Here is a 15,606-nt window from a genome sequence, read left to right as displayed (position 1 = left end):
AGAGTCAGCATTGATTTCAAACAGACGCACCGAGAGACAATTAAACACTGGCTTTGGATAGGTTGTGTTAATCTACTTTTCGAGACCTAATGAGCCCCAGTCCCGTTTACCTGTCCCATCCTGGCTGGTAAAAGAGGACTGGGAGGAGCGATCTTCCAGGTCAGGCTGCTCTGGTTTCCTGAGGCCAGAAACCTGGCTGCTGCCGCCGCCCGCCTCCAGTTGAGAGGACTGCTGCTGGGGTTGATCTTGGGAGTCGTCAGGGTGCTTGTCTTCACTGCTAGAATCGTTTTTCCCATCCTTATCTACAAAGTAAAAAATTTCAGACAAGCGTTAAGCAAGTATTAGGGATGCATGGAGAGAATCTAAATGACATTAATTTCAAGCAACGTGATTTTAGCAAAGACGGCAGCGGCGTCAACAATTAAAAATTACACTGGTAGTGGCAAAAATTCAACGTCTCGAATCGGGAAATTCTCACTCAACTCGGCCAGATCTTGCTCACTGTAGTCTTTGCCAGACCTTCCTCCACAGCGTTGGGGAGGACGATCTTTATACCAGACCACACAGTATTCCAGGATGGGAGAACAAAGTGCTCTGGTTTATTGGCTTTTCTTTAAACCAATCGTCTTGGGACAGTTGCCAGACAGAGCAACAGTGCCGCTTACTAGTTCAATGTAATACCAGGTCTCAAGACCTGACGTTTTGCATATGACCAACCAACAACTACCAACTACACCAACAAAAAAAAAAAAAAGTCTTTAATGAAACCATTAAGTGCTTTGTTTTTTTGTGAAGTTGGTTGGTCAAACGCAAAACTTTGTTGACAAGGTAGCAAGTGGGGCTTCCAGGCAGAAGGCTTTTTGTCTGAGCAAAGGGAACCTACACCAATGCCCAGAAACTGGAACGAGAATAAGGAGCCGGTTGTGACAGACGTGGCATGCTAGCTGCTGCCAGGGATGCCATCTACCACGTTGCCAAAAGCGTGCTTTTCCAAGACTGTGTCACAACACAAGACAAGAAATGAAATGAATGCACAGAAAAATAAATGGAACATTTAGCTAACGAAGCAGCTGCAACAGCTTTAGTTTCATGTTTAAGAGTAGGTAGGTCAAGACAAGACGAATGGCAGAAAACGGCCCGCAGCAGCTTGGAGGTTTCTCAGGAATGATTAAATGAAAAGGAAAAAATATCTTCTCGCAATCTAATTTCATGTTTTCTGAAGATAAGGAAGAGATGCTGTGAAGGTGAATCTAAAAAGCATCAGGCTATTTATCGTTCCTCAAGTGTCACATGTGTGGTGAGATCTCCTCATAGAAAGAAAAACTTATGGCCAAAACAGCTATGAGTCTTTTGTCTAAAATGTTATTTTTGTCCCAGTTAAAGCAGACCCACAAAGTTTTTCAGTGCATGCCATTCATGGAGGCTGAAGCCATCAGATGTTCAGCTGAGGAAACCATTCTCCGCTAGAGACTATGTAACACAAGATGGAAACACACTGTAGCTTGTTTAAAGCCCTGTTAAACAGCCAAAGCAGCCAGCCAACGCAATAAACAAACTGTCTGAACAAAAGCAAACAGAGACCAGTAATGCAGACTTTGTGACAGGCATAGCAAAATGTGATGCTAAAACCCCAGAGGATTGGCCACGCTCGTTTGTCAGGCAGAATGTTGGACAGATCTCTAAACCTTGCAGATATGACAGAGGTATGAGGAAAGGAAAACAAATCGTTCAAGTTCAATGCACTGGAACACCTACAATCACCTCAAAACAATGCCATGTTTACCAGAGATGGTGTACACTGCATTCATTACAGCCTCCTCAAATGTTTCATCATATTTCATATTTCATCCAAAAACCACATCTTGGAATGACTCATCAAGTCCAGTTAGAAAAAAGCAATGCCTGAAAAACTGTCTTTTTTTTGGACACAATTTAGTTTTCTGTCCAAACCATAAAATTATAAATGTATAGAGACTTAAAAAAACATCAGTGTAGCCACCACCTTACACCCAACATTTGATGTGTGTATTCCTTCAACCCTTCTGCCACTAGGCTCTTAAATGTTGCCAATGGAAGCAACCTCGCCGCTCTTCTTGCCTGGGTTACCCTTTTTGTTTTTGGGATAAATAAAGTTGTTTGAATTTAATTGAGGCAAATAAGCCAGGCAAAAAGGGGGGCCAGCACAGACAGCCTGAACTCAAATAGAAAAAAGGTTATGTCAGCTTTTTACAGTGTTTACTTATAATTATATGTTGTATTTCAATTGATCCAACTGCCCATGTTGGGACAAAGTTCTACTTCACAAGCAGACGGATGCAGATGGATGTGCGGCCCGGCAGCAGGGAAGTAAATGGAGGGTGAGTTGAATGGATAGAGATGCGGCTGAAGGCTGGACTCCGGAGCGAAACAACGGGGTCCATATTTGACTCCACGTACCTGTGCTTTCCTGCTTTGCCAAAGAAGGGGACTCCCCACTCTCCGGGCTCGCAGAGTGAGCAGGCTGCGTTTCCTTGTTAGGGTCGAGGGAGTCCGTTTTAGGCGCAGCTTCGTCCTGGGTGGTAGAGCCGGCGTTGGGGTCAGACTCGTAGATCTCCTCTGCAGCAGGGGGAGCCGTGGCTGCTGTGGCCAACAGCACCGGCAGAGACATTACATTATTTAGTACAAAGTCAGGTACAAGTAAATGTGCTGTATTTATATAGCGCTTTCCAGTCTTAAGTAAAGATCTTGATGAGATAGATAGATAGATAGATAGATAGATAGATAGATAGATAGATAAAATTATGTTAATTATGTAAATACTGTATCAGAATATTCCTTTAACTATGTAAATATCCACACTCCTTATATTTCTTTATTTACATTTTTACTATTTGTGCAACTGTAACAGAGTTTCCCTTCGGGGATAAATAAAGTATTTCTGTGTGTGTGTGTGTGTGTGTATATATATATAAATTTTTGGAATTCTATGAATTGATTTTGAATCGGTAGAGCTTGAATCCCGATATTATTGCACACACCTAATGGCCTTATTATGATATTCGACGTTATTCATATCCCATATTTTCCTGATATTGTGCAGCCCTACTGTATATGAAGTTGACTTTTCACCTTGGGAACCAGCGTTTTCCTTGGCCTCTTTGTGCTCTCCGTTGTCGAGCTGCGAGGTGAGCTCGGCGGTGTCCTCCGCTGTCTTAGCAGAGCCGGTTTCTGCTTCCTGCTTCACGTCCTCGTCCCGCCTTTTTGCTTCCTGTGCCTCCCGCTTCACCTTCATGCGCTCCGTGATCACATCTAAAAGCCACAGGAAACATTCATTTGTCTAAAAAGTTTAAAAAAGGCAGTAGTAATTGCCCATCCATGTGTTCATGTAAAATGTTAACAAATGTTTATGCTCTGTTTGGAGCAACTACTTTCTCCCAAGTTAGGATGAGATCACGACAGTGTGTGTAAACACACTTTCTTTGTCCACAAATGATAAATAAATCCAGTCCATAGTCATAACTTCTTGGTGCAAAAACATCAAAATATTGTAACTTACAAACAAAAAAACACTCCTCATTCCCTACATTTGCATATCACAATCATTTGCTGAATTAAATCATTAGGGCTGCAACTCAAACAAATAATTTTGTCTATAAAATGGCGAAAAACTATTTAAAATTGTCTGTTATAATTTCCCAGAACCCAATGAAACTTCTTCAAATACCGTGCTTTACCATCAGTCCAAAACCCATAGATGTTGGGTTTACTACTACATGTTTAAAAAAGGCAGCAAATCCTCACATTTGAGAAGCTTTTGATGGTGCTTTTTTGGTATTTTTGATTTTAAAATTACTGAAGTAATAATCAATAATGAACAATAGAACAATAGCAGCTTAACTGTCTGTGATTCAACTAATCATTTCAGCTCTACAAACAATACTTTGAAAGGAGTGCTCTCAACAGCAACTGGAGCACAAAATACTCAAATGATAAAAATAAACACTGCTTTTCAGTTCCAGGTGACTTTTGACTGGTTGCATGAAGCAATATAAGAACATATAAATACAATGAACTTGTTCTTAGACACTAGCAAATCTAAATTGTGTAACTCAGTTGACCTGGCAAAGAAACTGATATCCATCAACACAGATCCAGACAGGGCAGATTTTCTTTCCTGAAAAGGCCAAGATCTCTAGATCTAATCTCCTGTAAGCATGTTTCATAACTACAGTTTTTTTTTTTTTTACTAGGACAGGAAGAGCTGTTACCCCAACCATCCCAGATGAAGAAAAGCAAGACGCAGGCAGCACTGTGCTGCTGCAGCAGCGGGTTTTTAACGGACGAAAAATACCAGCAACACCCATAAATCACTTATGATGGGGTGGGAAAAAAAACACAGCAACGGTTTTACAAAAAACATCTCTATTCCATTTAGGGCTGTAGAATACCTGTTCCGACTTCTAGCTTTGGACAGGATGCCAGAGGCACTTCCCCAATAAAATATAGTACCACACAATGTCTTTTTGAGAGCTGAAATTTTTGGTGACAGGGACAGGAACACTGCGACAAAAACAGATATGGCAGCCTGTCACGCACAAACGGTAACTGCTGGCATAGTGATCAAAAGCTTTCTAACCACTCCGTCTCCTTGGAGGGAGGTAGAGGAGGAAAACCGTTGCTTGTTGTCTGAGAGGGCATGAAGCAGAAATAGAAGGCAGCGCCTAACATTTGTACTGTAGCACAGCACTGCTGCCTGAGGGGGGGGGGGGGGGGGGGGGGGGGGGAGACTATATAATCTGAAGCTTCGATACAATGGTTTAAGAATGTAAGTCTGCAGGAAACAAACGGTTTTTAAAAACTGATTCTTTTCCCCAGAATTAATATTTTTTATCAATGATTCACCGAAATATTTTCTATTTAAACGGTACCCCTGACGCCGACTACATCATATCCGTTTTCAACAGAGCAAAAGCAGAAAATGTGTAATGTACTTCTTTACAAATGAAATAAATGTCAGACTGACAAACACGTGATGTGCATTATTTTTTAAAAGCAATTTGTTTTTAGAAATGTCTCATGATACATTGTATCTAGCAGCGTATTATATAACTTTTGTTTTGTTTTGTTAAAGAAGGAAAAGAAAATACTCTATAAAGTATAAAGTACTATTTAAAAAAAATCGCAATATTTCTAGATTTGCAATAAAGGACAATTGCAATACAAATCAAAACCTGTGTTTCGCTAAAGAATCTAATCGGGACAGAAGCGTTTGGTCCCAGCCCTACTACTCACATGTGCCCGAATAAAGCTACTCTATCACAAGGTCCAAGTGTATCTCTATTTTGGGGGAATGAAGACTATATCAGATCCGTACCGTTGACAGCAGTGAGGTAGGCTTTATTGTTCCCACGGGCTTTGTTGGTGAGGTCCTCTGTGATGTCCATGTGGGCTTCCACTTCTTCCTTCATCTCCTCCAGGGTGGCATGGAGGTCCATCTCCCAGTACTGCGCATCCAGGCACTCCATGAGCTCCGACAGCTGCGCCTTGGTGCTGTAGTACCAGATCTTTTTCTTCTCATGCTCCCCGTCCTCCTCGCTGGGGGGTTAGAGCAGGACAGGTTCTTAGATAAATTGTTAAATATCCAAACAAACCACATGACTTGCTCCATCACTTCACTGCATTTAACCGAGACAACATAAACTTGTTCCCAGTATGATGATAATTAATGATGCCACTGGTAAATAAAAACCTTGTAAATCAGTGTGACTTTTAACTTTAGTTAAAGAAACATTACCCTCTATCCTTTGGGGTTATTTTCAGTTGGATTAAATCAACTCTGCACTCTGCTGATATACCGTTGTAAAAAAGAGGTTAGAGAGAACCATGTGCAACCAAGCCGCAAAAAAAATTATTTCCATTCAAGAATTCAAAGGCAGTAGCAAGCTGATTTATATAGAATGACACCAGCTGTCTGTGAAGAAGTTAAGATTATGTGGTCACAGATAAAACCAGTGTCAAGGACAGGTTACACTGGGAATTCAGCCTCTTATTTATAAAGTCTAACATAAGCTTGGAGTGAGGGGGAGGCAACCAGGAAACCCATCACTAAAGATAAAAAGGACTTGGATTGCATGTTTCTTTTGTAATCCCTTTTCACACTGATGACTGAATTCATGGAAACACGTTACGTTGCATCCTACGTGCCAAGTGATTTTCACCGCAACTTTCAGTTTCACTCTCTTGCTGCTGGCTTAGGAAACGGTTGAGGATTTTTTGTCATTTAGAATAAATGTGCATTTTGTTTCAAAAGGCTATTTTTGAATATTTACATGGGTCACGGTTAACTACAGTTTACAGCTGCTACTTTTTCCATCACGACTATGATGACAAGCGTTACATGGATGCTTAGATATTTACATGGTTCCCACAGTGCGTTGAGGTATATAACTACTAATATATAGGGCTTTGCAATTAATCCAAATTTTAAATCGCAATTTCGGCTGACAAAAACAATGTAAATCGAGAACAAAATAATGTTTTGCACATGTTCTGAAGGGTTTTTCAATTAATTGCACAGCCCTATTTGTGAAAGGCTGTAACATACTAATGTGTTACGTTACCAGCTGGACAATACTGTATTGGTTTTTATTTTCTGTGTTTTTCTCCCTTTTTGTTTTGTATTTATTTGGTAATAAAAATCTGTTAAGCTTAACACTGTTGGCACAGAAAGGTAATTCTAGTGGAGCGGAAAGGCATGAGGATCCTAACTTACACAATAATCCTTCTGTTTAGGAACCAGTATTTCCTCTGGTGGCGGTCATATCCGATGGGCTCCTGGCGGATGTAGGGCCTGTTCTTCTGCGCCTCGGCCACACAGTCCGTGACACCCGGCACCTTGTGTGCCACACAAATCTCGCACTGCCACTCGTCCTCTGGGACCTCCGTCAGTGGTGGTTTCACACACTCCAGGTGGTAGACCGCCGTGCAGGTCTCGCAGCACAGCAGGTCGCCCAGGCGGTGACAAACGCGACAGTGGTCGTCATACTGCATGCTGCCGTCAGCACATCAGCTCCTCGCGGGCGATATTGGTGGTGAGAAACTGGTCCACTAAAAACTGCAACACCTTGATCTTACTTTCGAGTGGACCGTAGGGATACTCATCCACTTCCTGATACGGCAGGACGTGATGGTACTCCCGGTCGCTCTCGCAGTACGCCCGCAACACCTCAGGCCATGTCATGCCGTCTATAAAGTACAAGGTGGAGTTGACGCTGTCCTTTAGGTCAGCGGGGCCAAAGGTAGTGTTGGATGTGTCCTCCTCACGTAGGATGACTTTCAAAAGGGAATTATGGGTCTCTGCTATTAAAGTGCACTGCTCCTGGCCTACCAGAGCTGCACAGAAGTCCTCGAAGCGGAAGGGGGAGAGACGCAGCACCATGCTGAAGTTCCGCAGCACTTCGTAGATGGAGGTGGCATTAAGCAGCTCCTCGTTAGGCACCAGGAGATCCTCAGAGGAGTCAGGAAGCTGAAGGGCAGGAATCTCCTTTTCCTCGAGGATGGGAGTGCGAGGTCGGGGAGCCCGCACTTTCTTCTTCCCTGTGGGATACAAAAATTATATCAGTAAACCATAATTAGATAGTCTTGCTTCATAGCTTACAGCAGAGGAAAAAAACACATCTAAAATTTTGTTTTTTCTTATAGCTGAGAGTCAAATTTGTCTTGATATGCACATGTAATTAAAACTTTTTGGTAATGTTTTTTTTTAATAGTTTTTTTTCGTTTTGTTTGTTTATTATTGTGCACTGATGACTGCAAAGCCGGTTTCCCATTTGGGATTACAATGTGACTGAACTGAACTATATATTGAGTTATAATAGTTAAAATACTGTGAGGTTTGATCTTAACATCACACAACATGCAGTTGGAGATATTGTTCATTATTTCTAAATGTAGAATATATTTATATTCTTATATTCTCAAACCTACAGGTGCAGTTAGTTTGCCATAACCCCTTAAATGGACAGAACAGTCTGGTTTAAAGTTGGTAGCAAACTTTCAAGTGTGCTACTTTGGCTGAACTGACTATTAGCTTAGTGAGGCTGTATCTAGGAAACAATTAGCTGTCCAACTGGCTAATCACGTAAATGTTACTCAGACCACACATTATAACCCCTCTTTCTTTGTGTTGCACTGTAAGAGGCATCAGCTGTCGTGTTTTAAATGAGTTTGAGAGTGATGAATTGTAGGGTTAACAAAGTTGAAAGCTGCCAAAGTGTCAAAATGCCAAGCATGCTAGCCACGCTAAGTTAGCTAGCTGGCTATTTTAGTTTCTTTTTATCAGAAACTACAATTTCTTAGTCGCTTATAACTATAAAGCATTACGTGTTGAATGGAACTATAGTAGCCTAAATAAAGTCACCGTTATCTAACGTTAACTATCAGACTTCAGTATGACAGTGGGTAGCTAATTTCAAATGCTAACGTTAGCACGCTAGCAGCTAAGTTTTTTACCTAAGTGCAATTGTACTTTTTCGAATTAGATGCATTCGCAGTTATTCTTAAAAAAATATGTGAATTATATTAAAAAAAGCGTGCTTTAAGATGTGATGACAGTGATGGTATGCTACTGATACAGCACCTGCAGCAGCAGTAATGAGCCGACTGCGGCCTGTGTTCATACAGTGTGCATTCTCCATTTTGAACAATAACCTTTCTGCTTCCTGCACGGACCAGAAACAACAACCAGCAGCATTTACTGGATGCATCTCCCAACTTCTGCAGTGCACACTGACACACTGCAGCCACTGCCTGACCATGGTGTTTATTTACCCGGAGTGCTGGCGTGTGTGCTCTGACTCCGAAAGCTACTCTCTGTACAGTAGCTGGCATTATCCTCCTCCTCCTCCTCCTCCTCCACCACCTCTTCGTCCAGCACATCCTCTTCAAGGCAATCAGACTCCTCTCCGAGGGCCTCGTCCTCTTCGGACTGAGGTTCCTCCTCAACCAGCTCTTCCTCCTCCGATCTTAGACTAACAGCATCGTCGTCCTCGTCACTCTCGTGGTCGTCGTACACCACCGTTTTGCAGACGGCCGTGCGCTTCCCTCCTCCACGGCCCCCTCTGCCTCCTCTTCCCCCGCCGCCGCCTCTGCCGCGTCCCCTGCCCCGCGTTGACGTGACCGACCCCACTTTCCTCTTCTTGGCCGACTTGGCGGCCTCCCTTGTGGGGCTCTCGACGTCCTCATCCCCGCTATCCCTCAACCTGGGCTTGAGATTCCTCCTGGGTCGCAAGCCTCGGGCCGTCACTGCGGGCGAGTCCTCGGCTGGTAGCGGTTTGGGCGGCCTGCCTCTTTTCCCTCTCATGATAGGCGAAATCTATTATTTTAATATCCCAATGTTTGCGTTTATTTAGCCTAGTCGGACGCAAGCGAAAGCGGCACCCCTGCGACGATGGACCGGTGGGGATTCAGACGGTGCAGTAACCCCGTGGAGCCCCTGTGTCTTTCGTGGTGAGAAAGCTCAAAACGTTAGCCCGGCGTCCCGTTTGGGTTCGCCTAGAGCCGCCATCTTTCTTCTCCTCTGCCTCGCTGAACAAACAGCAGGCTCTCGCTACAGGAGTCACGTGGTGACACTGCTTCCAGCTCAGTGGCAACAATGCCCGAAATGACAATTAGGCTTACTCGCAATTAGTTGCATATTTTAAGTTTTATTTATGGTTTTTGATAGGGACAGAGCACGTTAATAAACATCAGTAAGTTGTAAACATGCCGGAGTTAAAAAAAAATGCTATTTTTTTTGTTCCGAGGCAGGTAACAAAAAAGGGAAAATTGCAAGTAACAGAATCCGAAAAGGGTTAATTGTCAAACTAATTTACAAATATGAGGAATTTGTATTGGTGGTTGGATACATATACAAACAAACATATTGAACACCAATATGAAATAAACAATAAATACGGAAACAAATAAATACAAAATTGGTGTTTAAAATAAGACAAAAAAAGGCTGAATGGATTGAGTGGAGAATGTGCAAAAAAAATATAGGCCGATAGTATATGTGCAATGGGCAGGTGTATAGTCCAGATGTAGGTTAATGCAAAGTGGAATGACCGAAATGATTATAAATCACTATTAGTTTCATATTTTAATTTATTTCATGTATGTATGTATTTATTTGACAGGCATAGAGCACGTTAATGAACATCAGGATAAAATACAATAAGTAAACATGCAAGAAAATGTAATAATGCAACTTTACATACGTAGTCCCTCAGGAGGAGGGTCTGGCAAACACAGACTACTAGGTAGGTAACAGAGAAGAAAGAACATGTACAAGTAGCCTAACAATATATACATACATATAGTAAATAATACATGTCAAGTAAAGTGATCACACATCTGGTTTGCCTTGTTGGGTCCCACCACTGATTTATTATGGGCCTATGTTTGTGTGCAGTTTCCCTTTTAATCAATCAATCAGACTGATTTGGATAGTATTTTTCATACAAAATGTAACACAAAGTGCTTCACAGAAGTGTCAGTGTTCGTACAAAACTGACACTAAATAAAAGCAATCACAAACAAGTGTCGAGGAAACTTGAGGAAACCCCCTGAGGCAGGATGGGAAATAGATTTAAAAAAAAACCTCCAACTTGGTACATACCAACATGCACTAAGACTTAAAACAGGCTAACATGCATAGATAAATAGACAGATAAATAAAAGCCAGACTAAAAAGGTAGTTATGTTAAGGACAATGCAAAAAATAAAATAGTTTGCACAAAACACAAAACTACAGCTTTGTACAGATGTTCTGGACTGGGTTCATATAGGCCTACATACTTTTTTTGATACAATAATAAAGAAATACGTCTATGATGCTCCAAAACTTAAATATAACTTACTTTATGTAAACTGAGGCTGAGTTGGTCGAGTTGTAGTTTTCCCTCCCCAACATACATTTTGTATGAATAAATTGATGATGATTATTATTATTATTATTGCTTGCTCATTTTACTGTTATTGGGTCGTATTTAAACATTCGTTTCTCTAGTGAGGCACTTTGTGACTTTGTCTGAAAAAGCTGCTGTTTTAAATAAACTTTATTATACGACTTTACTTTCACATCAAGTTTATGTTTATTGATATGCGAATAAATTGATTTCTTATACGGACTCACAGTGTGAGTTGTAGTTTTCCCTCCCCAACATTATTGCCAGTAGGTACTGTTGTCATGACTAAATTGATGATGATTATTATTATTGCTTGCTAATTTTACTGTTATTGGGTCTTATTTTAACATTCTTTTCTCTCGGAAGCAGTGTGACTTTGTCTGTAAAAGCTGCTATATTAAACAAACTTTATAATACGATTTTAATTTACGTCAAATTCATGTTTATTGATGTGTGATTAAATTGATATCTGGTGCGCATTTTCAGTGTGAGTTGTCGTGGCCGAGTGGTTAAGGCGATGGACTAGAAATCCATTGGGGTCTCCCCGCGCAGGTTCGAATCCTGCCGACAACGTCATTTTGAATTAATTTTAATTTTACATTAAAAAATGCTTTTGATTCGTTACGTTGAACGTATAATGTCAGGAAAGCCGCGCATTCACACAGAACAATTACATACGCAGGTGAGATGTGTTGATGGTAACAAAGCAACACCGACAAGTGGCTGTAGCCATCACTGTAATGATTAAAGTAAGAAAACAGCGCCCCCACACGTGGCTTGTTTTGTTCAGGTAGTGTGGCGATCAGCCAGTAGGTGGGAGTAATATACCAGGAGCAACTGAATAGACAGCGTGCACAGGTGGTAATACACTGACTCAGCTTGAAGTGAATATCTGAACCTAAAAGAACAAAAAAAGCTCTGTTCTGTTTGACCTGTTGCCCTCAGGAAGGCGCTACAGGTGCATCACAACAAGGACTAACTGACTCAAGAACAGTTTCTTCCCAAAAGCCATAACTCTGAACTCACACACGCATTAACTTCACTTCACGGCCCACCCACGAGTACAGTGCAATATTTAATACTCAATCACTTAATCTCATTACGGTGCAATATTTAATACTCAATCACTTAATCTCATTACGGTGCAATATTTAATACTCAATCACTTAATCTCATTACTGTGCAATATTTAATACTCAGGACACAAACTGTTTCCGTGAGTTCCCCCCCCCCGGGGGAGAGCTTGAGTTTAGGCCTTACACTTTAGAAGATTTATTATTTGTATAGTTTTATTTACATAGTGCCCATCAGAAAACATTCATATTCATTTGATTTGAATAACTGCCAGAGCCACCAGTGGTCAACCCAGACCAGTGTAATAATTAAACAAAGTACTACTACTCTACAGTATTTGCAAGAAGTGTTTTTGTACGTTGGAGTGAAACATTCTTCCTTTCTTTCCTGTTATGTTTTTCTCTTTGTTACAGTCAGACTTTGAACGATGTGTGGAAACCATGAGTAGTACGCTTTACTACAACAAAGCCCCAACAGTTATTTTACTTTCACTTCTAATAATTAAGCACATTTAATATCAGAAAATGACTTTTGATACTTCAGTACAGTAAATATGAGACACTCTAAGACTTTTTTTTTTTCTAAAAGGTGACTTTAACTTATACCAGTCATTTTCTGTTAAGACACAAGTCTGTGCTTTTGAAGTACTTTATACAAGACTGACAATGTCTCACCGGGTTACATTAGGCCTACTGGTAAATCTCCCAGAGATGAATAGAAGCAGTGGAGCAGCCTGATATCTTTCATCACTAACACAAATTCCAGATGAGAGGGCCAGAAAGAGGACAGCACCACTGATGGGACAGAGTCTGCTCGAGGCAGCTGGGGACCTAAATGAAAGCGGAGAGGAGCCAGATTGAAGAGAAGAGCGAAAAGCGTCGCTCTGAGTGCTTAAAAAGTCCAAATGTGGCGCAGACGGGGCACCAGACCGTGGCTGACGTGACGTTGAAGATGTCTCCGGGCTGCAGCAGAGCGCTGCGTGCAGAGCACCCCCCCGGGCTTCTCTTCCAGAAATGAAATCACCAGCTTCCTCTTCGCTGCTTCTGCAGATCAACTGACACGCGCACGTCCTCCGCACCTCGAGAGGCTCAGAGACACGTTGGACGGGTTTCAGTGAAATGTGGTCTCATGCACTGAGTTGGCGTTCAGCTGAACCTACTGTCTGACTCACTGCGACCGCTGTGAGGCCTGGAAGAGTACCGCTTCTGCAGCAGGGAGATTTCCTGTGCGTTTGTAGATCATACATAAAGATGATTGGACGTGACAGCAGCGTGTATTATTAAACTTGAGTCTCGATGGGCAAGATCATCTCATGATAGGATGTCAAAAAAAAAAAAAAAAAAGACTGATCCCTAGTACATTCTGCATTTCTTTGCCCATTTATTACAAGTCCAATAATCTCACTGAACTGTTTCAAGCTCGGTTCTCTTTTTAATTGCGAGGTCTGATATCAAATTAGAGGTAAGAATGCAGCTCTCAAACCCGGGTTTTCTCACAGCGCTTCAAAACAGAAAAGAATCCCCCCAAAAAATAAAGATCTGTGCGATTCTGCCAAGCTCGCCTGATAGTCGCTCTGCATTCCTCATCGCAGGCAAGTTTCAAGTCTGCAAGCTGATTATCAGACTGCACGGCCTGGTGTAGAAACCACAGGCTGCCTACAAAGAAGGGAGGAGGCATCATTTAGGCTGAATCCCATTTCTCCGTCTTACCCCTACCCCTTGGCCCTTGAAACCAAGGGGTAGGGGTAAGGGGTGAAAACATCCCCCTATGAAATGGGACACCACTTGGTGACATCACCATGCAGTATTGATCACAAACCTCCAAGATGCCGTCTCTGTCTGTTGATTGAGTGGGTTTGGACAACAGTGTGTGTTATATATTTTATAGTTATTTTAGGTTCACTTTGGTAGTGCAGAGTACTTATCTGTGTAGTACTTAGGTCTGTTTGCAATACAAATGTGTATACACATGCATCATGTGTACATATACATACATATACACCCTGTATACATGGTGTGTTGTATATCTGTTTCAGTTATCACCGTTTTGAATGTCATTGATGTTCACAAAAACATTTTGTTGACATGGGGGGGGGGGGGGGGGGAATGGTCAACAGCAATATTAACTCTTGTGTTGTCTTCGGGTCTAATTTGACCCCTTTTCAAAAAGTTTCTATGTCTGAAATTTGGGTTTCTTTCAAACAAATTATCCAAAGAAGTAACGTGGATGGTTCCCAACAACCCCCCCCCCAACAAGTTAAATAAATAATCAGTTCATTACTTTCATTGAATTTGGGTGTTTTTTTTTGTCAATTTATTAAAAAAAAGACAAAGAAAAAAGAAATGGTAAAAGAACTTTTAAAAAAAAGTGTAAAAAAAAAAGAGAAAAATGTCAAATAAAGTGAAAAAAGTATTGAAAAAAGTAACAAAAATGTCCAAAAAAGTGACAAATGTAAATAAAAAGGTTTAAATATTTTGGGGAAAAAACACGAACATTTCCAAAGGCTCAGAAAAAGTAGGACAAATGTTGTAAAAGTGACAAAAACAATGGGGGAATGACACAAAAAGGTTAGAAAAGACGACCATGACCTCGATTAAAGGTTTTTCATTTGGAATTTCCAGGTCGGCGGGAAGACAACGCGAGGGTTAAAACTAGACCATGTAACATTTGGAAGAAGAAATACCCCATATTTCCTTCTGTAAATAAAAGTTGAATTCATAAGCAAAAAAAAAAAAAGCAGCACTGGCCATTCTAATCTTATCAAAGTTAAGATATGCTGTACATATTGCTGTGTGACCTTAGTGTTTTTGTTGACACTATGACTCCTATCTGTTCTTGCTTCCGTTGTAATATATTCTAGCATATCACAGACAGACATTACTGTGTTGACACAGTAGAAGTCAACAGTAAAATGAGAAACTGGCACACGTTAAACCATCCTGACAATGACTGAACAGCTCCCTCTTATGGGGGACAATCTGTAGCTTGCTAGTCTCTCATTGCCAGACCCTCCTCCGCGGCGCTGTGGAGGCGGGTCTGGCTAGTCCACACAGCATCCCGGGATGGGAGGAAAACACGCCCTGGTTTATTGGTGTTCTCTTTAAACCAATCACAATGGCCTTGGGCGGGGCTAAGGGCAGGACGCAATGACAGTAGCTGCATCTCATGATGCTAAAATTGCCTCGAGTCCTTCACCTGTCTCGCATTAGTCCCTTAGTCCCTCCCAACGAGGACGCACGGGAGACACGCAAGGAAATCGCTGGAGGAGACAGGCAACCAGTAAATGTTTTTAGAGGGATGAGACAGCCTTTCCTCGGAAGCGTCGCGTGAATACGTCGACTGTACGGGCGGGGTCGGAGACTCCTTCAGTTGCACGGGTTCCAGGAAGGCTGACCTGGTGTGTCCTCACCTATAGCTCCTCGATGACCCCTCCTCCACGCTCGCTCCTCTGGGCAGAAATAAGAGCTTTGAGACAGCCTCACAGAGGAGGGACAGAACAACGTCCGGTTCAGAGGACTGAGGAGTCGAGGAGCTATAACAAGGGCCATGGGACGTACCCCGTGTCTCTGCAAAATAGCCTCTGGAAAGAACTTGTTTTGGTTGT

General features: G+C 41.8%; 1 protein-coding gene and 1 non-coding gene across 2 annotated transcripts in view; one reads left to right on the top strand and one right to left on the bottom strand.

The window, feature by feature from the left end:
- LOC116702358 (nucleosome-remodeling factor subunit BPTF-like) overlaps positions 1-9,340 on the bottom strand; it is a 29,261-nt gene extending 19,921 nt beyond the window's left edge. Inside the window, 7 exon segments of the mRNA XM_032536535.1 lie at positions 111-302; positions 2,437-2,619; positions 3,109-3,288; positions 5,354-5,574; positions 6,752-7,041; positions 7,043-7,575; positions 8,809-9,340. Of these exon segments, the coding sequence (XP_032392426.1) occupies positions 111-302; positions 2,437-2,619; positions 3,109-3,288; positions 5,354-5,574; positions 6,752-7,041; positions 7,043-7,575; positions 8,809-9,340 (2,131 nt within the window).
- Positions 9,341-11,419: 2,079 nt separating this feature from the next.
- On the top strand, positions 11,420-11,501 carry trnas-aga (transfer RNA serine (anticodon AGA)). The gene has a single exon. It is a non-coding gene; the product is annotated as a tRNA-Ser (tRNA).
- The last annotated feature ends 4,105 nt before the right edge of the window (positions 11,502-15,606 follow it).

This window comes from Etheostoma spectabile, chromosome 15 (genome assembly GCF_008692095.1).
Source record: "Etheostoma spectabile isolate EspeVRDwgs_2016 chromosome 15, UIUC_Espe_1.0, whole genome shotgun sequence".
NCBI classification, from domain to species: domain Eukaryota; kingdom Metazoa; phylum Chordata; class Actinopteri; order Perciformes; family Percidae; genus Etheostoma; species Etheostoma spectabile.
The sequence above is the reverse complement of the archived record's forward strand: the minus strand, read 5'-3'. Positions and strand labels throughout refer to the sequence as shown.